Below are 26,600 nucleotides of genomic sequence, written 5' to 3'. Positions count from 1 at the left end.
AACGCACAAATTCATCTCCAGAGCTGCTCTGAAAGTCACTTCATCAGCATTTAACCGCTTTGTTTAAGAAAACTACCGTCATAAACACAGAGAAACTCAAAGCTCTTGGCAACCAGTCAAAATAAAAGTTTGATTTAACTTGACAAACATATTACTGTTGTACAGTAGAATTTAGATAAATTAATTTAACAATAAATTATTAAAATATATTTTTAAACAATAATCTCAGTGTTTCTTCCATGTTTTAATTTTAACAGTAAAGCTCTGTTGTGCAGCACATTGTTTGACAAAAAAATTTAATTTCATGATTAAAAGATAAATTAAATGGTATGCGTTCATTTGATTGCCAGAAAAATTTAAATACACAACAGAACTTATGAACAAAAAAAAAAGATATTTTTTTTAATTAATAAATATTGTTGTTTTTAAGAATTCAATTAATTAGACATGCTTTTTGATTATTAAATATCCACAAAACAGAATTTGGTAAATGTAAAATTTGAGGGGAAAGAATAAAACGTTTATCACAGGATCCAAAAAAATTTTTTTAATTTTTTTTGTTAAACTTTTTTAAATTGTTGGTAAATTGGACAAGATTCATTATTTCAATTAATTAGACATGCTTTTTGATTACTAAAATTTAATTTAACCATTAAAATGGGGGGGGGGAAAATGGAATCCAGAAAAATTTAAACGGAAAAAACGGAATTTGGGAAAAAATAAAACGGATTTCATAGGGCCCTACAAATTAGAGGACTAAAAGCTAAGTGCTGGAAAAACTAAACTAGTTACTGAAACATGTAGTGTAGTTAGCTACTTCCACTATTTACGGCTGACTTAAACTACTCATATTGTTAGCATCTTGAATTCTTCAATCAGTAGTGGACAGTTGTGCACACACAAACTCCTACAAAAGCAATAAAAGTAATTATAAACATTAAAATAAACAGCCTGAAATGCTCTGCCTTCCTTCAACAGCTATAAAACATCACCAGATTTCTTATCTCCAACGTCTCTGCCAGTAAAATGAGGTCAAAAATTGGGAAATGGCTAACGCTCTACAATAAAGATGTTCCTCCATTCTGTTGTGAAATAATCAAGTTTGAGAAGTCTAAAAAATGTAGGAAATGTGCACAGGCCCCAATGAGAGCAGACAAGAGAATTTTTTTTCAACTTTTCAGTGTAGCCCCAAGTCTGAAAACTACAAATCTTGAGTTCTTCATCAGAAAGTTATTTTGGAGAGGGCTGACAGATTTTGGCCCGTGTCTGCATAGGAACTGGACAGACCTTGAAACATCTCCGAGAGGCTTTAGCGCAGAAAGATTAAATCAAGGGTGTGGGGAGCCAATAAAATTTGGCAGGAGGGAAGACACAATCAAACCAGCATTGAGATGCTCAGTGAGGGGCTGAATTTACAAAACCCAGGATAAGATGAAGCAGACTAGCATGAGCATGGCTGATATCAGAGGTTGGCAGAGTTGTAAGCGTTCCCATCACTGATTCCTTGATCCTGACCCACTACATTCTTATCACACAATCATAAATTCATGCCTACCTCCCTCTCGCCCCACTTGTCAACAACTCTGTGATAATTACTTAGAAATATAGACTGACAAAGTGTATTTTGAAAACACTGCAGCTGAGTTTCTTGCACAATCTCCACGTTTGTTCCAGAGAAACAGCGCAATGCCTGTGAAATGGTAAACCTTTTGGTGAAAGCAGGAACAAGCAAACATCCAACAGGAAAGGCATGTGAGAGAATGTTTGTGTGCGTTTTGTGCATCTGAGTGCGAGGAGTTTGTGTGGAAGAGTGGGTGAGTGTTTACCTCTGGGTTCAAAGGGTCGGCATTTGAGTAAGGAGACAAGTGAAGTGTGTGTCTAGGCTCAAAGAGCTGGCCAAGGGCCAGGTCAGGAAGGTACATTATTTATCATTCGGCCTTTAAAACCTCAGGCCCAGTCTGTCATTCTAACATTCCATCAGTATGGAATGATGGCATTGGACAGACCAGGACTAACATTACAGGGATTTATTTGACCTTACTATCTAAGCCTTCGTTTTAAAACCAGATTTAACTGTCGATCTGATTTCTTTCAATTACTTGCTAAGTTAGCCGGATCATTACTTTAAAGAGACAGGTCAGCCAAATCAGACAGTGTACCTCTGGACTTTGGACACAAACAAGATGAGTGCATGATAACACAATGTTAGGCTGATACGAACCATACCCAGAAGCCAAACCTTTGTGGACACAAATCTTGGCATGATGGTGACTAATTATGATATCTCTGCCTAAAAGACTGTCAGGGCTCACAATATGGATTTCATGTGCTAGAGCATATTTTACATTCTAACAACTGGTCCCACCAAAATAACCACTTTAAATTATAAAACAAAACAAACACCTCATATATGCGTGTATATATATCAACACAACTGTTAACAAGAAGTGTTTCTTAAGCCCCAAATGAGCATGTTAGAATGATTCCTGAAGGATCATGTTGACAATACAAACTAGAGTAATGACTGCTGAAAAGTCAGCTTTGCCATCACAGGAAAAAAAATAAATGATCAAATATATTAAAATAGAAAATAATAATAATTAACAATGGCATTTTAAATAAAATTATATAATATTTTATAATATTATATTATATAATTAAATTTGGTAAAAATGTTCACCATATTCTAAATAATGCTTCTAAAATGAATTAAATCACTCATCATTTTAACAAAAGCTCAAGTGTCATTCCGATGGATAACAGCAATATTTAGCAAAATCAGCTAAATAAAAAAAAAATAAATAAAAAAAAATAAAAAAATAAAAAAAAAAACACCACAGAAAACTAAATCATTAGGATTGCAAGTCATAAAACACTTTCCGTATCAACGAATGTAAGAACCTACATACAGGTCCGATTGGGCTAATGATGGTTATGTCAGCTGGCCCAAGATTCTCTAACACTGGCTGATAGTATTAGCTAATATACTGATAGTGATATACCAACATGACACTGATTAACACTCTGAGGTCTGAGGTATCGCCAGCGATACCATCGCGTTTTTTTTCTTATCAGTGTGAAAGAGACTCAAAATACTCCGTCAATGTTGCACATACAATTAAGAGTTATACACCATTTTAATCTGTGGAATGTCTTTTATTTGTGTACACTAGAGTAAAATGCTGTGTTTTTTGTAAAAATGGAGAAAAGTAACATAATGCGTGATCTCTCGTCTCCCTCTGAGCGAACTCCAATCTGATAGTTCTCAGAAAATGAACCGTAACTTAGTGAATACTAATCACAAAAAAATGAGACTTCTGTCTAAAAAAACGTTGAAATGCCAGGTTTTAAATCGTGTAAGTCAAATTGAAAACAAATATTCTCTGTTTATGTAATCTGTATGAAAAGAGAGCCATGTCAGAAGTCTGTGATTCAGCTCATTATTCACTAATACGGCCACGCCCACGGAGCCAGCGCTATTCAGACGCAAATTCTGAGTCAATACATGCATACATCGTCTCAATTGTGTATTTATTGTCTTGAAAAGTGTTTTGAATAGCCATAGTTAGTAGGGGTGTGATGAGACTTCGCCTCGACGAGAAATCTCGTCACAGTTTAAAGTAGTCTCGTGATGTTGCCATGACAGAGTGGTTAGGATGATTAGGAAAGAATATGCCACCGCTATGTTTACATTACGCCTCCACTGTCGTTTTGCTTTGTATTTAAATAAAAACCATTTAATTCAGTTGGATAACGGTCGCCGCCGCTCCATATTCAGAGTTACGCGCGATCGCTGAAAGTGAAAGTAAACGTGCGCGCGCATTCAAACGCGATTTCAATACCCCGCATTTTGAAAGAGGCTCCCTGATGAATACAGATCTCTCAATATGAAAGCTATTTTAGGCTGGGCAGTGTAGTTATAACCATCTCTTAGCTCTGTATCAAAGAAAAATTTGGTCTTATTTGCACTTTGAATATTGAGAGAGTGTGATTATGGTTGCACTTGTAAAGTGTTACCATGAAAACGATTAACAGTTTTCTCTTAATCTTATTAAGCACAAACAATAAGGTTTTATTTGTTAACATTAATGCACTGTAAACTATGAACTAACAATGAATGACTATTTTTATTAACTAACATAAAGATTAATAAATACTGTAGCACATATATTGCTCATTGTTGATGTTGGTTAAAACATTAATGTTAATAAATGAGACCTTATTGTAAAGTGTTAACATTTTTATTCATACTGTTTTTATTTCTATGATCAGTTTGAGTCCAGTTAGGAGGTCAAAAGTTGTAGAAGCTCATAAATCATGTACAGTAAGGTCTGAAGAGATTGAAATCATACAGAAGAGAAGTCAGTTGAGTTAGTAGCAAAACCTTTTACAGTGCTCGAGTATTGTTGTCTTTTACTGCATGTGATAATTCATACTCAGAAAGTAGAACTGAAATGACATTCGTTACAAGATGATTAGTTAAAACATTTCAAACACACCTGCAGAATATTTTTTCTAGTCATGTATTTCACCATTGAGGATTTCTTAAAAATAGTGTGTAAAAATCTTGTCTCGTCTCGTCTCGTGAGATACCCGTCTCGTCACATCCCTAATAGTTAGCGATCTCTGGCCTCTGTTAGTTCGGTTAGTTCCTGGATTGCCTATTCTTCTTTAGCAGGCATTTGTGGACTAAAGGTGCACAGAGCGCCCTCCGGCTGCAAGTATGAATTGAAAACACAGTATCCAGTGCTCATAGTAATGACAATAAATATTGAATAATTACTCCTCTGTATAGAAAATTGACAAACATATGAGAATCCATCAATATTTCTCCAAATGTGCATGCTTTTAAGCTAACAGCCTATATGAAATGCCATAGAGGTAACATAATTGTTCAGACACTTTGCATCACAGAAATACATTATATTTTAAAGAATATAATAGAATACCATTATTTTAAATTGTAATAATATTTCACAGTATTGCTGTTTTTTCTGAATGTTTGATTTACACCATAATGAGCTTTGAGACATGATCACAGAAGGTTTTTTCACAGCCTACCTGTCTGAAAGATCTCATTATTTATGCAGGTCATTAGAGCTGTTTATGCGATTCTTTTGTCTTCTCAGGTGAGAATCACCAATTATTCATGATGATTCACGCCTCCTCGCATACTGTGTTTCTTGACCAAAGATGTTTTAGAAAATCTCTCTATTGTTTCATATGAAGGAGTAGGAAGGATAATTTTTACATAATTTTGAAGAAAAAACTCTAGTCTATAATCTCCAATACCCAGAAGTCTTGTGAACAAAGATTTAATATTTTTTTATTTCAGTGACTTAAGTTTTTTGTTTTTTCAATAACCACGCATAAACATTATTCCTTCAAAAATGCAAACATGTACATACATGTTCCTCACATATTTTGGTAGCCTAGTTTGTGCTGAATACAGTGTAATGACACTTTTGTAATTTATATGTTTATGAACAACTGAAAAAAGCACAAATGTCAGGGCATGTCAAAACTTCTCCAGGTCCCAAATCAGCCTCAGACTCCAGAGGGTTAAGTGGAAACTGCCTTGTAAAGAATGCATCAATCCCATTCCTAACTTATGGAAGGTTGTTTCTAAATAAAAAATAAAAAAGGTAATTGCGACCTGTAATCTCACAATTCTGACTTCTTTTCTCAGAACTGCGAGTTACAAACTAAACAACCATAGGCGCAGATTTATGTTTCTGCCAGTGCATGCCCAGTGCCCAACATCAATTACATCTATATTATATATAAATCCGCATTTGTTTTTCGCATTCCCTAATGGTCTCGTGGTAGTATTTTTGTAAATGGAGTCAGCCGTCCTCTATCTGTGGTTCGAATCTGCCCTCATATAATTTTTTTTCTCATTAAGTTCATAAAAATAAGTTAATGTTTGTATATCAAGAGCAGAGACATGTTTGTGTGCATTTTGTTAGTGATTTCCCTGGAAAGTAGATTCAAAGATAGACTGACACGCATGTCTGAAGACTCAACACAACGTTCCTCAGCATGATTTCAAAAACAACACATTTCAGCGCTAGGTTGCTTAACTCAAATTAACGTGAACTGGATGTTGCATTTGCATTATATCCGTGCACTGTCACGACTCGCGAGTCATGCTCTCGCTGATATCTGATGCAAGGAGAGTTTGAGTTTGAGCCATAGAGTGTAAAAAAATAGTTTAAGCTTGCGCATGAAAAAAAGAGAGCAAGGCCATTTGTGCTCGAGCATCACTTGGATGCTCTCTTGAAGTTTGCCATTAAAATATCGCCATATAAACAGCCTTAAATAAACTATAAAAAAAGGTTTAAGATCATGTCTGAAAGCTCCAATTAAATTTTTATTGGTTAAAATCAATGGAGAATATCTCGTATTTTTCCGTGGGTGCTCAATCGGCGCCTACGTAAACAACTGCAATTACAGATATAAACTGTAAATTGCAATTCTGACTTTTTTTCCCTCGCTATTCTGACTATTTTCCTCGCAATTGCGAGATATAAACTCGCAATTCTGACTTTTCTCAAATTGTGAAATATAAACTCGCAATGGCGAATTATAAAGTCTAATTCTGAGGAAAAAAAGACTGACTTTTTTCTCAGAATTGCAAGTCAATCTCACAATTCTGACTTTATAAATCACAATCATGACTTTACATCTCACAATTGTGTGTTATAAAGTCAGAATTGCAAGATATAAACTAAAAATTGAGAAAAAAAAAGTTAGAATTGCGACTTTATATCATGCAATCCTGACTTTACAACTCACAATTTTGACTTTATAACTCACAATTGTGAGTTTATATCATGTAATTCAGAGAAAAAAAGAATTGCGTGATATACCTTTTTTATTTTTTATTCAGTGGCGGAAACAAGCTTCCATACTAACTTCAATTTGACAAAAATCCTATTTGACAAAATCCTACTTTATATTAAGTGGCCTTAACTACTATGTACTTACATCAAAAAATAAGTACAATGTACATATTGGGTTCATATTGAATTGCAATCACATATGCTGCTATTGAGGTGGGGTACGGGTAAGGTTAGGGACAGGTTTGGTGGTATGGGTAGGTTTAAGGGTTAAGGGATGGGTCAACAGTGTAATTATAAATGTAATTACAGAAATTAATTACAGATGTAATTACATGCAGGTGTTTTTAAAATATAACTACAATGTAAAAACATGTATGTATACAATAAGTGCATTGTATCAAATGATTCATTTAAATGTAAGTACATAGTAGTTAAGGCCACTTAATATAAAGTGGGTTCGAAAATAATAAATAAGATCAGGTTTAGTTCATGATCAGGCTCCGTTCTAGCGTGATTTGTCTGCATGTGTTACCTCGACAGTGCGGCCCCTCGTCACGCCCATCTGTGCAGTCTGGGACGCCATCACACAGCTTGCTCAGGTGAATGCACACATCTGTTCCTCGACACTCAAACTCGTTGGGAGGGCACTGTGACACCTGGGTGTGATGGCCTGCAAAGGTACACAACAAAAACAAAAGTTAACACGCTGCAACGATACAAAGAGTTGCAGCTCCATTCAACTGGTAGTTTAACAAGTCATGTCTATTTCTTTAAGAAAGTTAACAAAGTTAACACCCGGGTGATGTCACTCATGATAACTTACACACTTCATTGGCAACAGACTCATAATGCGAGTGTGAGAGTATGTGGATTTGAGTTTCAAATCAATCGTTCAAATCATCCTTACAGATTTCAAACCTCTGTAAAAGTTTAGTCAAAAAGGACACATGCTTTGTTGAGATTGGCTGGCATTTTAGTTCATTTTAGTTTAAGTTTGAGTAATTATATTATATGCTTGTTTTTTCATTCTTTTTTTATTTCTATTTAGCTTTAATTAATATTTATATCAGTTTTAGGTTTAGTAATTTTAGTACTTCAAATTTTTATTTACTTTTATTCAAGTTACCTTCCAAGGCAACATTTCTAATTATCGTTTTTACATCCAATTTTAATTCTAATTTTATTTTTATTTCATTTTATTCGTTTTAGTTAACTTTAACAATCCTAATGTTCCTAAAGCTCACTGAAAATCCAATGAGTTTTTTATTAGTTTAATATACGCGTCTTAAACTGCTTGCACATTTCTAGCGTCAGTAACATCTTTCAGATGTTAGGAGAGCAAAAGGTCAATAAAAGACCAAACAAAAAGACTAAAACACTACAAACATTGTCTCCAAAATGGTTAAATAAAACACACAGCCACAAGTTAAAATTAAGACTACAACAAAGAACTATTGTCTTGTGTTTAAAAACCTATTGGTAAGACTATAACTTGCTCTCTCTGTCCAGAAAACAAATAACAAAAAGCAAACGTAAACCATTCATAGCATCGCTTTTGGCCAAAGCCGTTCTCTCTCCGTGCGGCCTACACTGCAAAGCAAATTGTTTATCTTGGATATTTTTCTTTCTTCCACCTCCTCTTTCTCTCTACCCCTCCACCTCTACTCATAACATCTGCTGACCCATTTTAGAAAAACACAAGAAAAGGAGGGGAAATTCACCTCCCATATAGGAGTGAAGTTTGTAGCCTGGTCAAAACCACTCACATTGCACCAAACAGCTTCTTCTGAAGGTCCATTATGTTTCTCTGCTCTCTTAATACTACATATGTGAGTATCTTCTGGGATGAAAATTAAGGGGCCAACATGCTTATTTGGTTCATTAAAGCTTGGCAAAAACAGACTGGAAAAAAAATGTTTCTGTGGGAGGCCCCAACAGAGCTTTAATTTTTATACCGAGGGCAACATTATAGCTCTGTTCCAAAAGCTAGTGAGCTGCCTATGTAGGAAGCAGTTTAAAGCCGTGCACACACTTAACGATTGTAAGGCTGATTATGAATGTAGATTGATACTTATGACCGATCGCACTCAAACGCGTCCAGTCAGAGCCGGTTGCGTTCAGTCTGCGATTACAGTCGGTGTTCAAATTCCATATGTAAGTATATAAATCTGCTTCAGTCGCAGGAAACAATCGCTGTATGTTGAGCACAGTCTTAGAATGTTTTAGCTAGCCATTAAATGTGTGCCCAGCTTAAAGCCTCATAATGCTACCTAGGTAGAATTTTCAAAAGGTTCCATCTCTGCTTTTGGAACACACCCATAAAATAGCTCCCATTTTTGCTCAAATTATATTCTCAATAAAAGCTGAATGAAAATATTCTGATTGAACTGTCAAAGACAACATTAAACAGAACAAAAAATAAACTCTTAATGTAACATTTTCATATGGAAAAATATTCATTTTGAGATAATGTAGAGTGGGACTAGATATGATCCATCGGGATTTGACTGGATTTGTGAAAAATTCCACCCACACGGTGCAAGGAAAAAAGGCTTGTACATTTTGAATAAAGATTATAACAAACATTTTTAAATCTTGAGATAGGAATGTCATCCCATAACTGTAATATTACTTTATTACTGTAATATTCCATTACTGTAATAAAGTTTTCCAGAAAACACTGGATCCGGACATCTTTCCAACCTGGGCTCTGTTCAATTTCAGCTGTTCCACTGAATTCAGGAAGGAACATTGTGTAACTTCTTCTTTTACTAACACTACAGTCTCATATTTATAATGTTTCTGATTCATATCACATGTCGGCTCCATCTATCAGCTGTTTTGAGGGAAGTGAAACCAGTATCTCAAATCTTAAAGAGCTTTAAATAGACCAGGAGTCAGACACCTGGAAAACATATATTTAGCAGTTTACCAGAGCAAATAACAGCTAAAACAGTAAACAATGATTTTTTTAAAGTCATTAATATACCTATATTCAGCAAGGAAATATTAGTTTGATAAAGATATTTACAGTATAATGTCACAAAAATCTAATTAAAAAAATCTATTAAAGAACCCTGAAAAAAAAAAGTATCATGGTTTCCACACAAAAAAAAAAAAAAACTATTAAGCATCTATTTGAGCAGTACTACTTGAGCAGCAAATCAGCATTTTAGAATGATTTCTGAAAGATCATGTGACACTGAAGACTCGAGTAGGGTCTTCAGAGAAGACTTGATGCTGAAAATTCAGCTTTGCCATCACAGGAATAACTTTTTTAAATGCATGAAAATAGAAAACAGGTATTTTAAATTATAATGATATCTCACAATATTACTGCTTTTACCATATTTTTGCTCAAATAAATGCAGCCATGGTGACCATAAGAGACTTCTTCTAAATCTTACCATCCCCAAACTTTTGAACAATTGTGAATAATAAACTTTTGAAAACATAAAAGTAGCAAGTATCTGTTGAAAATAACTACAGGCTCTTTCTCTGACCCTCTCTCAACCTCTATGTGTTTAATATGAAAGCGTTGAGATCCTTCCCTCTCAGGGTTTACTGGCAGGATAACAATTCAAGCACAGCCTAAATCCAGCTCTTCAAGTTCAAACGTCTCTTCAGCCACCGCTACACTTCTGAAGCTCCAGCCTAGAAGATTCTGTGACTAGTGTGGAAAAGAAGAAGCCGAAATGAACAAAACTCACCAACTAATCCCAATTCTGCTCAAATAGAATTACTAACTACTAAATCTCAAATTGTGCCCAAAAAAGTTTAAAGAAATGGAAAACAAAATAAGGGGTGATGTTAGCACACAAAAGCGTTTTTGCAAAAGAGGAAAATAAACAGGGGGAGCAGACAGGCGGATGTTCACAATGAGTGTGTGTGAGTGAATTGGGGGCAGATCTCTGTGATCTTAGAGTGAACTGGGAAGTCGTTGGCCGTTTGCTAACAGCAGCTCTCTCATACAGGCGACGACTGCTTCCTTCCTGCAGTCACCGACACCCTGAAGCACATGCACTAAACACAACAAAAATAGAGCAGGGGGGAAAGCAAAAGAGAGAAAGGAGGATGGGAGGTGGATATCCACAGATAAACAGATACAAGGCTATTGGTAAAGAAAACATATGAACTAAATAAAAATTAATCTAACATGCCAAAAGAACACAACAAATGGATGAACCTCACGAACCCTCATGAACACATTCACGTCCATATTTCACCCCAAAACATAAAGAAAGTAGTAAAAAAGAAAAGAAAGATTATATTTAGGATGATTTTTTACATAGTGGCATTATTTGACAGAAAATTAAAGGGTTAATTTCTGTCATTAATTAGTTACTCACCCTCAAGTTGCTCCAAACCTGCAAGACCTTCGTTCATCTTCGGAACACAAATTAAGATATTTTTGATGAAATCTGAAAGCTTTCTGACCTCCCTATAGACAGCAATGTCCAATAACCAATTTCAAGGCCCAGAAAGGTAGTAAATATATCATTAAAATAGTCCATGTACAGTCAGAATTATTGGCACCCTTGATAAATATGATCAAAGATGACAGTGGTTCAACCTTAAAAAAAATAACGATTTTATTCAACAATATCTTCTCTTCCCTGTCAGTCTCCTACACTGTTCATGTTAGACAGTAAACAGTGCAGCGCTCTCGTGTTCTACGTCAGAACTTTGGTTGAACAACTGCAGTTACAGTTGTGGTCAGAATTATTGGCACCCTTGGTAAATATGGACAAAGAGGACTATAAAAAATAAACCTGCATTGTTTATCCTTTTGATATTTAATTCATAAAATTAGCAAAAATCTAACCTTTCATTGAAGGAAAAGAATAAATGTTTTTCTCCAAAACACATTGGCCACAATTATTGGCACCCTTTTATTCAATACTTTTTGCAACCTCCTTTTGCCAAGATAACAGCTCTGAGTCTTCTTCTATAATGCCTGATGAGTTTGGAGAACACCTGACACAAGATCAGAGATCATTTCTTCATACAGAATCTCTCCAGATCCTTCAGATTCCAGCTCCATGTCGGTGGTGCTTCTCTTCAGTTCACTTCACTCATTTTCTTTAGGGTTCAGGTCAGGGGACTGAGATGGCCATGGCAGAAGCTTCATTTTGTGCTCAGTGACACATTTTTGTGTTGGATTTGATGTTTGTTTTGGATCATTGTCCTAATGGAAGATCCAACCACGGCTCATGATTGGATTTCTAGCAGAAGCCGTCAGGTTTTGATTTTTTTATCTGTTGGTATTTGATAGAATCCATGATACCATGTATCTGAACAAGATGTCCAGGACCTCCAGCAGAAAAATAGGCCAACAACCGTGGACATGGGGTACTTTTTATCCATGTGTGCACCAAACCCATCTGGTGGGTTTGGTGCCAAAAAGGCTCTTTTTTAAGTTTCATCTGACCACAGAAGCCGGTCCCATTTGAATCTCATTCAGATTGTTTTTGAATGAGAGCAGAGGATTTTTCTTGAAACCCTCCCGAACAACTTGTGGGGATGAAGGTGCGGTTTGATTTTTTATTTTTTTTTGGCTTTCTGAGACTCAAGACTCAACTAATCTCTGCAGTTCTCCAGCTGTGATCCTTTCACACTTTCCTCCTCACCACACATTAGGATGATTTACACACTCGTCCTCTTCCAGGCAGATTTGAACATCTTCAGTTGATTGGAACTTCTTAATTATTGCCTTGATAGTGGAAATGGGGATTTTCAATGCTTTAGCTATTTTCTTACAGCCACTTTCTATATCGTGAAGCTCAACAGTCTTTTGCTGCACATCAGAACTATATTGTTTGGTTTTACTCATTGTGATGAATGATTAAGGGAATTTGGCCTTTGTGTTTCCTCATGTTTATACTCCTGTGGAACAGGAAGTCATGGCTGGACAATTTCATGTTCATGATCAAAAAAATGTAAATATGAATGGGAATATACTTCAGAGATATTTTACTCATTTTACTCAAATTCTAGGGGTGCCAATAATTGTGGCCAACGTTTTTTGGAGAAAAACATTTCATAATTATAGCAGACTGACAGGGAAGAGAAGATATTGTTGAATAAAGTCATTATTTTTATAAGGTTGAACCACTGTATCCACATGGACTATTTTAACTATGTCTTTAATACCTTTCTCGACCTCAAAAGGTGCAATGGCATTGCTGCCTATTTGTGGTTCAGAAACCTTTGGATTTCATCAAAAATATCTTAATTTGTGTTAATTTGGGGCAACATGAGGGTGAGTAATTAATGACAGAAATTTAATTTTTAGGTGAACTAACCCTTTAATCTCTGCAGCCGCAAACACAGAAAACATTATCAACAAATTATTAAAATCTTTAGACAGTCTACTTATGTTTTTTAAATATAATATAATATAAATAAATAAATAAATAAATAAATAAATAAATAATGTATCCAAAACTATTTCCCCCCTTTTTGAAACCATTTTTGGTCATTTTTGGTCAACAAACAATTTTTGGTCATTTCTACAAAATTTGCTTTCCCATGGCTGGAAAAGATGACTGAGTGAACCTGGGCTCAAGCTGTCAAGATGAGCTGTACTTAAGCATTTGAGCAGAGCCACAGGGAGTCTAAATACTATGTGAGCAGTCTGTATATGTGTGTCTAAACTGAGCTTACCCTATCCTTACCTCTAGTTACATAATGACCTCCCATTTGGCTTCCCTGTTGTGCTTTTGTTAATTGTGTGTTGGTGTAAGATGCACCGTTTCCTCCCCCCACTTAGGGGGTTTGTTTCTGTCTCTCTGGCTTATTCATCCTACTTTCAGCTCTGATGAACACACCCAGAATACTGACAGGCCCATAATAATACTGCCTGCACTGGCCCCAGCGGTAATGTCCAACACTCCTTTGCCCTGTTCATAGCATTTTTCCCGTCATGTAAAATAAATGCTTCAAGATTCGAGATGCGTGTATATGTATTATTTCAAAATACATAAAACATAGTAGATGGCATAATTGCATTACAAAACAACCTCACTAAACATTTAAAACTATCTGAATTATTTATTCCTCCAATGGCCGTCACTTCTTTTTCCGCATGCTCGCCAAAAAGCTTGAGAGCACAACAAATTGGTCTTTAAACAAATCGTCCTTGACCTTCCATTATCTTCACCGCCACAGTGGGGTCTCTTTTTTGACACTTAATTTTATGCTGTCTTTGACCGTCTGATCCAGGGTCAGCGATGACATGCCATTAACCCAATGTCCTTGCAAACCTTCTGTTCTCTGTTCCCAATAACAAATGAATCGGGTCAGGCGATGAAACACACCTCTGATCTTGGTTTCTGCTTTCCAGAATACTCATTACACCCATTAGCTACCAAGGTCATTCCTTAACAGAGCTTAGAGAACAGAATAGTTCATTCCTACACTTCCATTCATTTGCATATTCTATTACACCTTTGCTCTTTTCCTCGTTCATGAATTTTGCCTGCCTTCTTCTCTCAACCTCCCTCTCCAATTTATAGAAATCAGTGAATTCTTAAAATCGTAGACAATTTAAAGTAAAAAATACAAAAACTACAAAACTTCACCATAGTAAGGAGACTACATGAATAAATAAATAGCCTACTAATAAATATAAAGCACATTGCAACTGAAACAACCTTGAATGGTTTAAGATACTATAGACTTGTGGGCATAAGAATCTTAACGTTAAAATAAATGATAAAACGAAAAAAATACACTAATAAAAAATAAAATACACTTTTATCGTTTTACGATTTCATAGGCAATAAAAGACATTATAATAATGTTTTATTGGGCTTTACAATGCCCTTTTTGTTTTCCAGAAGTTCAAGAGCAAGCAAACATAAAAGTCTGTCATCATTAACAAAATGTCCATATATATGGTAACACTATAGTTTAGGGTCCAATTCTCACTATTAACTAGCTGCTTATTAGCATGCACATTACTAGGATATTGGATGTTTATTAGTTATTATAAAACGCAGAATAAGGTGTGTGTTTTATAATTATGTATGACCAAATATTCTACATCCCCTAATCCTACCCAATACCTAATCTTAACAACTACCTTACAAATTATTAATAAGCAGTAATTAGGAGTTTATTGAGGAAAAAGTCATAGTTAATAGTTAGTTAAAGGTGCCCTAGAACCAGTTTTTACAAGATGTAATATAAGTCTAAGGTGTCCCCTGAATGTGTCTGTGAAGTTTCAGCTCAATTTTTTTAACTGCCGATTTTGGGGCATCATTAAAGGGATAGTTCACCCAAAAATGAAAATTTGATGTTTATCTGCTTACCCCCAGTGCATCCAAGATGTAGATGACTTTTTTTCTTCAGTCGAACGCAAATTATGATTTTTAACTGCAACCGCTGCCGTCTGTCAGTCAAATAATAGCAGTGATTGGGAACTTGAACAATAAGAGTCGAAAAAACTTCCATAGACAAATCCAAATTAAACCCCGCGGCTCGTGACGGCACATTGATGTCCTAAGACACGAAACGATCGGTTTGTGCGAGAAACCGAACAGTATTTATATAATTTTTACCTCTAAAACACCACTATGTCCAACTTCGTTCAGCTTCCGGCTAGTGAGGTCTGATCGCGCTCTGACAACGGAAGTGATGTCTCGCGCTCATTGAAGTATATGGGCGAGACATCACTTCCGTCATCAAAACGCGTTTTTTGACTATACTCTCATTCCAGCATAATAATCAAGGAACTTTGCGCCTGCTGCAGCCATGGAACAGCAGCAATGATATTACGCAGTGCCCGTGAGCCCCTGAGCCCCTGCTTGCACATGGAACGTGCCTTGCAACCATGGAGACATATGTGAGAGACGCTGCGTAATATCATTGCACTGCTGCAGCCATGGAACAGCAGCAAAGTTCCTTGATTATTACGCCGGAATGAGAGTATAGTTCCTAGCCATATCAGCCTAGAAAATCGCAACTTTCATTTTCTGTTGGTCTTAGTACACGATTTAACTACAGAAGAGTCAAGTTTTAAATAGGAAAAATATCAAAACGTTTTGGTCATTTTTAAACGCGATGCTAACGGTCTAATCAGATTCAATGAACTATACTAAGCTATGCTAAAAGTGGTACCGCCAGAACCGGAGATCAGCTGAATGGATTCGAAAACGGTAAAACTCAACTGTTTAACTCTAGGGGAGTTGGAAAATGAGCCTATTTTCAAAAAAAGTGGAGTGTTCCTTTAATAGTGAAAATTGGACCCTATAGCCTATAGGTTACTTTCTCGAAAATGCCAAATAATATTACCCAGAATGCATTGTTTTTACGGTACCGGTATATTAAAAAGAGAGAGAGAGAGAGAGAGAGATAGAGAGAGATTCGCATTTACCATTTAAGTATGCAGATTAAAAAAAAAAAAAAAAAATTAATGGCTGAGTAAATCAAAGACATGATTTTTTCCCCCCCTCACCTTTAGCATTGGCAAAATCTATTATTGGTCAAGCTCTAACAATACGTGACAAAATCACCTTTTCCTGTAGGTCACATGTCTGATGGCCTTCTCTCAATCCAAGTAATCGCTGTAATGACACGGACAGATATCAGTCTCTTCAGGGGCGGCTGTGGGTGGCAACAGCCTTACACAAGTGCAAATTACACTGAATAAATCACTCCTCCTAACCCATTCAATCAAAGAGTCTAAAACAGCATCTGAATGTGAAAAGACAGCATTTACATACACACTCAAACGCATGTGGCCCCACGCTGAGCACTCTCCTTTCCCCAGAGCTTTCTGGAACAAGACTGCTGATTTACCAATACATTTGGTGCAGTTAGTGTCTCTTTTTCTAAAATTACATTTACATTACATTTTTTTTTAACACATCTGGTCCTGTTTGCTGCCCTTACCACAATCATGCTGGCCATAAAGCATTCTGGGATATTCTACATACTATGTAATAAAAAATAATAAAAAAATAAAAAAATGATACTGTAATTGGAGTTAAATAAATAAATAAATAAAACAGACATTCCTAATCCAAACCGTAACCCCCAGCAGAATGCAAAATGATTCTATTAGCTGAAAGAATGCAATGGGTACTTTATTTGGTGCCTGATTAAAAATCCTACATTTTTTTGACACGTTGTGAAAAAATATTTTTGTTTTTACCTCAGCTTGAGGAACTTTGATTTATCATGTGGTTTTCTCTTTACTATCTGTGTTTTTAAGGGGGTTGTCAGAATATTATAATTATATAAAGTACATTTAATAGTAATTTGGTATATAAATATTATTTCAGCTAATGAAATATGCTTTTTTTTAATTAAAATGAAGTTAAATCTGTAAAATTTAAAAGGTTTCTACCATATTTTGTCACAGTAAATTTCTGACAACCACAGCTGCAATTCTTTACCGTAAATTTCACACATTTTTTACAGCCTATGTAAATATTATCCTTTTAAAATACAGAATAAATTTGCTGCCTAATAATTGGGACAGCATATGATACCTACACGTGCCTTCTAGGTAGGTGGCTCACAAGGGTTTGGAACATAGCTGAAGTGTAAAATTAAAGGCAAAGACAGAAACAAACTCAGAGAAGCCGCAAATGAGACGAAGAGAATTTGACGAAGAGAATTTGATATCTCATTTTGCTTCTTTGAGTCTGCCTGGGAAAGATGAGTCAGATGAGCTCCACGGGCGCCGTGCAGCATGATGCCCTGACATAGCCAGACTGTGAGAATCTGTCTTTAACTCTGGAGGGTAATTGCAGCTTAGGTAAGACACCTGGGAACAGTCGTGCAATTAAGACACAAGACTAAATGAAAAAGCGGCATGACTCACTACGACTTACTTTTAGTTCTAAGGCTGGCTCAAAGTATAATGTGCTTACACATACTAAGAATGGACACAAGTACCCATGTATGGAAGTGGCAGCAAACAAGAGAATGCAATGATTAAGTTCACTAATGTAATGTAATCAATGAAACCAAAACAACTAATACAAGCATTCCAAAAAGGGTTCTCGTTAAAATCTTGAATGTCAGGGTCTTAAAAAATAACTTTGAATATTTGTTATTAATTATTGCCATTTTACTACATATATATTATTATTATTAATTAACATACATAATTATTTCAACTCAAGTAATTGAGCACACACTCTCTAAAAATATGGACAGACCCAGGGATTGGGTTGTTTTCACCCAGCCATTTTTTTTTCAACCAATTTTGGATTTATTTTTTTAGCCAGCAATATAGTAATATAGCAAAAGGCATGTTTTTGCTCACCCCCAAATAGGGGCAAATTTGTGGGGTATTTTAAGCTGAAACTTGACCAGACCAGAGACTTGTATTACATCTTGTGAAAGAGGGCATAATAGGTGCCCTTTAACCCAACCTGCTGAGTTTGTCCATATTTAACCCAGCTTGGGTTGTTTTTATCCCAGCATTTTTTAGAGTGCAAAACGAACAAAATGACTCCACTTTATAACTTCAATTCCACATGCATACAGCATAACCTTCAAATTTAGACATGATTCAACAGTTGACTTTTACTACAGCATTATAAATTGTGACAGGTAACATTGCTATACCCTTCCCAACCTTCTTTAAGCTTCAGAAGGAAAGAGAGAACAGGAGTTCCTCACTGCTCTCGTCTCTTATCACAGTGCTTTTATAATGATATACTGACCTACTTAAAGATATAAACAAGACCTACATTGGGCGCCAGGTTTGTTGAAAAAACTGGTTTGCACCCAGAGAGAAAGTGAGAGGGAAACAAAAGAGAGAAAAAAAGAGGGAGAGATTTATGTGCTCTGGCAGCATAACACTGGTGGGAACTCAGTCAGTTAGTTAGAAATTAACTTGAAGTAGAAAGCTGAAGTAGAGCACGAGAAAAGCCTTCAAACACACAGCACACCTTAATAGCACAAGACAAGTCTCAACTGAACCCTGAGCTACAGCCACCAGACTTGGTCTGAATGAGTGCGTTTCAAAACCAGAACAATTGATAAACAAGTTTCTGCAACCCATCTCATTTTATCTCTTCAATCCTTTCGAGTCAAATAAATGTGGCGTTACATCAGACAGACACCGCCTAGTGACTTCACAAAGGCTCTAATAACAAAATGACAGTTAAGACCAGGATTAGATGTGACACTTACTCTAAAATTTACATACGTTCTCATTTGAAATGCTGACAGCCCGTACAGGCCTTTCTCTTAAATTTGAATGGTTGGAAATGGCTTTAACAAAGAGGATTAAGTGTGTAATGTGTGTAATTGGCAAAAACAGATCATGATAAATCAAAAGGTCAGAGCTTCAGTCTAATGAAAAGCCCCCTTTGTGTGTTCAGCCAAACTGCATTAGCACCCTTGAAATGATATTAGTGGTGCTTTTTGAGCGGCAGATGGTGGGATCGCAGCACAAAGTTTATTTGTGGGTGGAAAATTCTTTGATGTTTATGTGCTTTAAGGACCTCGTTCTCAAACGCCCTGGAGCTATTCTGTGTTAGATGTCCAAACGATGGGCTGCTCATTTGGAGGTGTCCTGTGTGAATTTCTCCTCATAGAGCCTTAAACTACAGCTGGACATCTCGTGTAATTCTCTTGGTAGAGGCTTGATGAAGCTTGATGAAAAAAAAGTACTGTAGTATTGGAGTACCATGTTAGTAAAATGGTATGAATATCATAAACATTTAGTGCCATAATACACTATATATATTATACTGTACCATGGCACCACAGTATGTTTTTTGTAAGGGGAGCTGTGCATTCTGTCAATTCATTCAGCAAAGAGTGAATGGCACTTAAAAAAGTTCCAGGGTATTAGCATCAATTTTGGACAGGGTATTTTAGTAATAAATGCCCTTACAAAACAAAAAATGAGTGTGGAACTAGTATTGGATGCAAGTATGTACTGTGTGTAAAAGTACTATGGTTCTAAAATTCATACACAATAGTATTTATATACATGGTACTATATGGTACATTTCCAAAAATAGCATGATTCTTCATAGTATGTTGCACCATGTCCACATACTTTTAAAGTATGATTCTGTAAATATGGTTTCTGTAATTAGGGCTGTCCCCTAATAGTCGACTAGAACAGGCTTGGTCGACCAAAATGTTTTTAGTCGGAAGTAGAAATCATGCAGACAGATCTTTAACGGTGGGTCCTTGTGGTAATTACATAATGCCAGGTAGGAAATCCAAACATTCGCCTATCATCCATTGACCTCAAATATGGCTTATCATTTGAAACATGTAAGTAGTAGCAATTTTACATAACTCTAACATTAACCTAGATAAATGTGCGCCATTATTTGGCGCATAGCACTTGCATTTTTTCCTGATAACAGGAAAAAAAAAAAATTCTGTAGTTTTTGTTCATACAGATAAGAGTAATGCATCATTCAAAACTGTAATGCGTCTACTTTTATTTGTGAACACTCACAATAACAACAAAATGTTGTGCTTTTGTAAAAAAAAAAAAAAAAAAAAAACAGGATGCGCTTTCTGCCGTCTCAGTCTCTGTGAACTGGAGCGCGTCACAAAAATGAACTAAAAATCAGCGCATGCTATTTGCCTCACAGACATGAGAAATATAGAAAGCTTTAAAATGTCTACCCTGATGGTAATACCATTGTTTTTCGTTTTTTTTTTTTTTTTTTTTCTGAAGGAATAACATGGCATTGAAGTATAGTAACTATACAGTACTATTGTATAAATCAAAGTACCACAGTATTACCATCCTATAACATCAAACTTGTGCATTTTGGCATTTCATTTAGCAGATCTGCCCCAAACAGCAAAAAATCTGAATTTTCGTTTGACCGAAATATCGAGTATATCAACTTTACTGCAATTGGTTTGATTTATCGCCTGAGAAGACAACTGAGATCACAATGAACAGCATACAGAGTTCAAATAACCTAATTTAAGTACGGTTTTTGTTTTTGGCTAAATGAAAAAATTTCGGTGCCTCACTAGTTTTACCATAAGATACCATGGGTCACTCCCAGTACTTTCTGTTTGAAAGGAGAGTGAGTAAAAAAAAAAAAAAAGCCTTAAGAAAAACATCAATGATTACAATAAAAAGTTGTTTTGTTTTTTTAAACAGAAAGAAAGAAAAAGCAGCCCTCAATTTCTATGGAGGACCAGGGGTGCCACTTAAAAATAAAAAGAAGAATCAATTAATTAATTTAATAATTCAAACATAAAAATGTATATAAATGATTCACTTTTTATATGGGCAAATTAATAGACATATTTAAAGTTGTTTATTTAATTCCTGTTTTTAAATGTAGTTTAATAAAACAATAAAACAATACATTTTAAAAATCTTTTTTGAATGTATAAATAAATAGACAAATTTGAAATTGGATATTTAATTCATTGTTTAAAACGTAGATCAATAAAACAATAAAAAGTTCATTAGTAAATCATTTTAAATGCGCATTTAAATCGCTTTTTTAAAAAGAATTTGGCAAATGCTTTTCTTTCTCTATTTACCAATTGCTTTTCTTTGTCGGTTTGCCAAATGCTTTTCTTTATCCATTTGTCAATCGAGTGGTAAAATGCCATTGGACAGTACACACGTGGGAGCAACCAATCAACTTTCGCCTCAATTTGAAGAGCCAATCCTCTCTCACTTGTAACACTCACTGTCATTGGACAGTTAGTACGGTGACCGGGAGGGGACATGTTCGGTTCATTTAGTTTTGTCGTGGCCACAACATATAAACTCGTGGGAACGTGATAATATGCCGTGGCCAAAGATTAATTCGTGGGAACGGCCACGAGATCGTTTTGTCGAGGTAACGACATCCTTATGTCGTGGCCACGCCATGTAAAGTCGTGGCCTCGAGATCATATGTTGAGGGAACGATATATTGTTCTCATGGCCACGAGTTAAATGTGTAAACAACCTGTGCAACCATAGCAACCTGGAATTATCACAAATGGACAATACCATAATAATATTTTTAATTAAGAAAAAGAACGGAATTAAGAAATTATTATATTCTGATTTAACTTTGAGATTTGAAGTATTAGATATAGCTTAGATATTTATATAGCTATGATAGAAATGCAAAATCAATCGGTAGTTATTAATAGAATAACGAGACACAACCCTTTACATTCAATCGCGTTTGGTCCCATTTATTTATACACGTTTACCTCAGATTTCATTAGATAGAATATAAGCTGTGCTGTACACAGAGTTTCATAATTTACCGAGGTCAGAAAATGTAGTTTACTAGGGGGGTACGGGGGCATGCTCCACCGAGAAAATTTAGATTTCCCTGGTGTACATACAGGGCCGGATTAACATAAGGGCTAGGTGGGGCTGAAGCCCCAGGGCCCGCGGGTAGAGGGGGCCCGTGATTGGCTGGAGGAAATGAGATTGACAAGTCATAGGTGTTTGATTTGTGTCTAATAAAATAACAAGAAAAAATGATTGGAAAATGTGCCTGACTGATAAATCATCGTCCAATCAAAATCACTTTACAATTCGTGCCATGACATCGGGAAACGCCTCTTTGCGTTATGCTATCTCATGTAGACTAGAAATTTGGCCTTTATTGCTTTTTCAGCCTCGCTGGTGTTCAAATGATTAAAAAAGTGGTGCGCAAAAAAGGAAAAATAAGCTTGAAAGGGAGAAAAAGGGATGCTAATCTTACAGCAAAAATACCAAAACTAACTTCTTCGGTTCACATAAAACATCCGAGCCAGTGGAAGACCCCGCGCGCAGCGGCAGCTCACAATTATCTTCACCCACCGACACCGTCGCCGATCTGTGTGCTTTAGACGTTGAAAAAGGTGAGATAGCAGCTGCAGCAAGTTATTATTCTTATAACGAGTTAAGCCCTATTCGGATAGTAATTGTTTCTCATGAAAACGTAAGGTGTTTTCAACATTTACAGTTTACGAGTCGATTGATTTTATTGCCGTTTGAATTCACAATGTCAGTGTTTTTCTCCCATCATCATCATCACCCGTGTAAAAACCCTGAATTAACTTTCCTACTGTTTTTTTGACGAACACCAATGTCGAGTGACTTGTCTCCACTATCTGCCTTTGAAGCACATTCTATCAGTTGCAGTTCTGGTGCCTCCATCCGTACAACTCGACCTCGACACATTCACATTCACATCACACGTTAACACAGCGGTAGAGTTACTCACGGGACACTGCACAAAAGTTCTTTATTTGCATGTGCTTTAAAGCCCTGCCAGTTAAACATGTCATTCGTGTGCTGTTCTATGCGCTTTTTCTGACCCCATACACCCGAAGCGTGCACACAAACTTAAGCCTGTCAAACAGCACCTGACTACTGGACTTCTTTCGCGTCAAGGTTTACATAAACACAGTTGGTTATGTCTGAAGTCAGTTGAGAAAATCGGACGCGTGCAGGTCGTGACAGCATCCTAATAGTTAGCATGCGGACCCTTGTCCCTAAAGGGATAGTTCACCCCAAAAATTAAAATCCTGTCATCATACTCACTTTCAAGTTGTTTTAAACCTGAATGAGTTTCTTTCTTCTGTTGAACACAAAATAAACTATTTTGAAGAATGTGGGTAACCAAACAGTTGCTGGTCCCCATTCATTTCCATAGTAGGAAAAAAAATATATATAATGTGGAAATCACTGGGGACCATCAACTGTTTGGTTACCCACATTCTTCAAAATAGTTTATTTTGTGTTAATAAGAAGAAAGAATTATTGTGTCAGCAATATATGCAATACAATTTCAAAATATGTTAAATATTTTATGTTAAATATATTTTAAAATATGTAAAATAGCATGGAATATTTAGTGTGCTTGTGCTTATATAAAATGATTTGATAAAATGAAATTTGTAAAAATATAAAAATAATAACAATAAAAAACAAATTCTTGTGGTACAAGACACTGTGGCTTGGCAATCATATGAAAGGGGGCCCTTGGTGTTGCTATAGCCCCAGGGCCCAATGTGTTCTTAATCCGGGCCTGTGTACATATGTGCATTTTTAAGACTTTTAAAGGCCAACAAATTGGATAACAATAGCTTTAAAACCATGTCAACAAATACATGCATGCACAGTTTTGAGGCAGCTTTAATCGCTTGTGTGGTAATTTCATGACAAAGCCATTGCTCATAGTTTCTTTTGCGCTTTATTTATGCTATAATAAAGTAATTATGCAGCGCGCGCCGGCGCATTTGCTCATGCAATTCTTGAGTGCGCGCCACGAGCACAGTATAACGGCTGATTGGACAGTCGTGTTCATTTTTCTGAGTGTTTATTTTTCTTACTAACATCATCCGACCGCAGTTCACTGTTGTTCAGCTGAAGCTCACTCGTTGTCACCGGCACCTTTTCCGCGCTTGTTTGACTTGTCGGAATGCGCGTCTGAAAAGTGTCCCATTTGTTGTGGTGGTAAAGAGACAGTTCTATATAAACGCAGCGTTTCATTTTGCGATGTTTTAAAAAAAGATTTTTATTTTTGGTATTTTATATGCTCTTGGTGGTTTGTGGAGTAGCATCACCCAGGGGGGATATTTTTTTTTTTATCCCCACCGGTCTGTTTTCTCTTGTAGCCCCTCGTGCCTGTGACAGCATTCGAATTAATTCAGAGTTTAAGTTTTAAAAATGTGTTACTATTTTAGAATATTTTGTTTATTATTTGTATATAACCTATGAAAGCTTTATTTATGATTTTATTTTATTTCTGTAGGCGCACGGGAATTTTACAAGGAGATCATTTACGGGAATATTATTTATATATAGGCCTATATATATATATATATATATATATATATATATATATATATATATATATATATATATATATATATATATATATATAATTATTTTTCATTCTTAATTAGAAATATTATTATGGTATTGTCCATTTGTGATAATTCCAGGTTGCTATGTGCTATGGTAGCGCAGGTTGTTTACACAACTCGTGGCCATGAGAAATTATGTCGTTCCCTCAACATATGATCTCGAGGCCACGACATAAGGATGTCGTTACCTCGACAAAACGATCTTGTGGCCACAACTTATTATCACATTCCCACGAATTAATATCTTGTGGCCACGAGTTTATATGTTGTGGCCACGACAAAACTAAATGAACCGAACATGTCCCCTCCCGGTCACCGTACTAACTGTCCAATGACAGTGAGTGTTACAAGTGAGAGAGGATTGGCTCTTCAAATTGAGGCGAAAGTTGATTGGTTGCTCCCACGTGTGTACTGTCCAATGGCATTTTACCACTCGATTGACAAATGGATAAAGAAAAGCATTTGGCAAACCGACAAAGAAAAGCAATTGGTAAATAGAGAAAGAAAAGCATTTGCCAAATTCTTTTTAAAAAAGCGATTTAAATGCGCATTTAAAATGATTTACTAATGAACTTTTTATTGTTTTATTGATCTACGTTTTAAACAATGAATTAAATATCCCATTTCAAATTTGTCTATTTATTTATACATTCAAAAAAGATTTTTAAACGTTATTGTTTTATTGTTTTATTAAACTACATTTAAAAACAGGAATTAAATAAACAACTTTAAATATGTCTATTAATTTGCCCATATAAAAAGTGATTCATTTATATACATTTTTATGTTTGAATTATTAAATTAATTAATTGATTCTTCTTTTTATTTTTAAGTGGCACCCCTGGTCCTCCATAAATTTCCACCAAGAAATTAGTATAATATAGAGAGGCTAAATAAATAAAATCCATTAGGTGTAAACAGAGACTAGTGAACACAGCAAATAAAGCATGTTTGCAGTTTGTTTATCAGCCTGTGAGGATGAAAAGGCAGCTGCAATTACAGCACAGAAGGTCATATGTAAACACTTAACTAGCTCTGTCTGTTCTCCTGCTGGACAGTAAAGCACTGCCCAAATGCTGATGGTGGAACCATCATGGCTGCCTGCTGTGAGGGTGTCTGGCTTGTGTGACAGATGTGAAGTGAGGTGCGGTACAACCGGCTTCATTAGGCCTGCATGTGCGTAAACATTTAGGAGCCGGTCAGTGCTACATAAAAAGAGCCGGGCTCCTGTTTTTGCGTTTGAGATGAGCTCACATCACTTGGACAGGACTGTATGCAGTAAACCAGACTAAACAGAGCAGTTTAATTAGTGCCAGCACTCAGAAAACACCCATAGAATGTCCTTCAAACACACACTTTGTAGTCTGTGTTTGCCGTTAACCCCCATATGCAAGCCTGCGTAACACTATGCATACATTTTGGTCAATATACATCTCAATCAATGGTCACGGCTATTCAGAAGTGATGGTTAAATCATAAAAATGCATGATATACTGCTACCATATCAGTTATCAGTCAATATTACATATTTTATAATTTATCAGGTAAAAAATAACCACTGTGATAAATGTGATATATATATATAGATATATATATATATATATATATATATATATATATATATATATATATATATATATATATATATATATCGTTATCGTGAAATAAAATCTCATATCATGACATAAAATTTGGGTCTTATCACCCACCCCTAGCTCTTCCTTTCAAAAACAACTAGGTGGAGCACAACAAATCTTACAGGTTTTGATATGAGTTTTTAAAACTATTTTTAACTTGACACACACACAAAAAAAGAAGGACCTGAGAATTTATCTAGGACTGGTTTCAGTATATAACGTTACAAAACAAGCCATAGCCAAAATATTTCAGCTCAGCCATGATAACGCTTATATCTTTATATCATGA

The 26,600-nt window shown here is 35.7% G+C and overlaps 1 protein-coding gene across 2 annotated transcripts in view; it reads right to left on the bottom strand.

Annotated features, from left to right (window-relative positions):
- lrp1ab (low density lipoprotein receptor-related protein 1Ab) overlaps positions 1–26,600 on the bottom strand; it is a 141,928-nt gene that overhangs the window by 83,805 nt on the left and 31,523 nt on the right. For both annotated transcript variants that reach the window (XM_067371536.1, XM_067371537.1), the window contains exon 3: positions 7,378–7,515. In XM_067371536.1, the coding sequence (XP_067227637.1) occupies positions 7,378–7,515 (138 nt within the window). The remainder of the gene's footprint in view (positions 1–7,377; positions 7,516–26,600) is intronic.

Source organism: Chanodichthys erythropterus, chromosome 20, assembly GCF_024489055.1.
Source record: "Chanodichthys erythropterus isolate Z2021 chromosome 20, ASM2448905v1, whole genome shotgun sequence".
NCBI classification, from domain to species: Eukaryota; Metazoa; Chordata; class Actinopteri; order Cypriniformes; family Xenocyprididae; genus Chanodichthys; species Chanodichthys erythropterus.
This window is presented reverse-complemented; position numbering and strand designations above follow the sequence as displayed.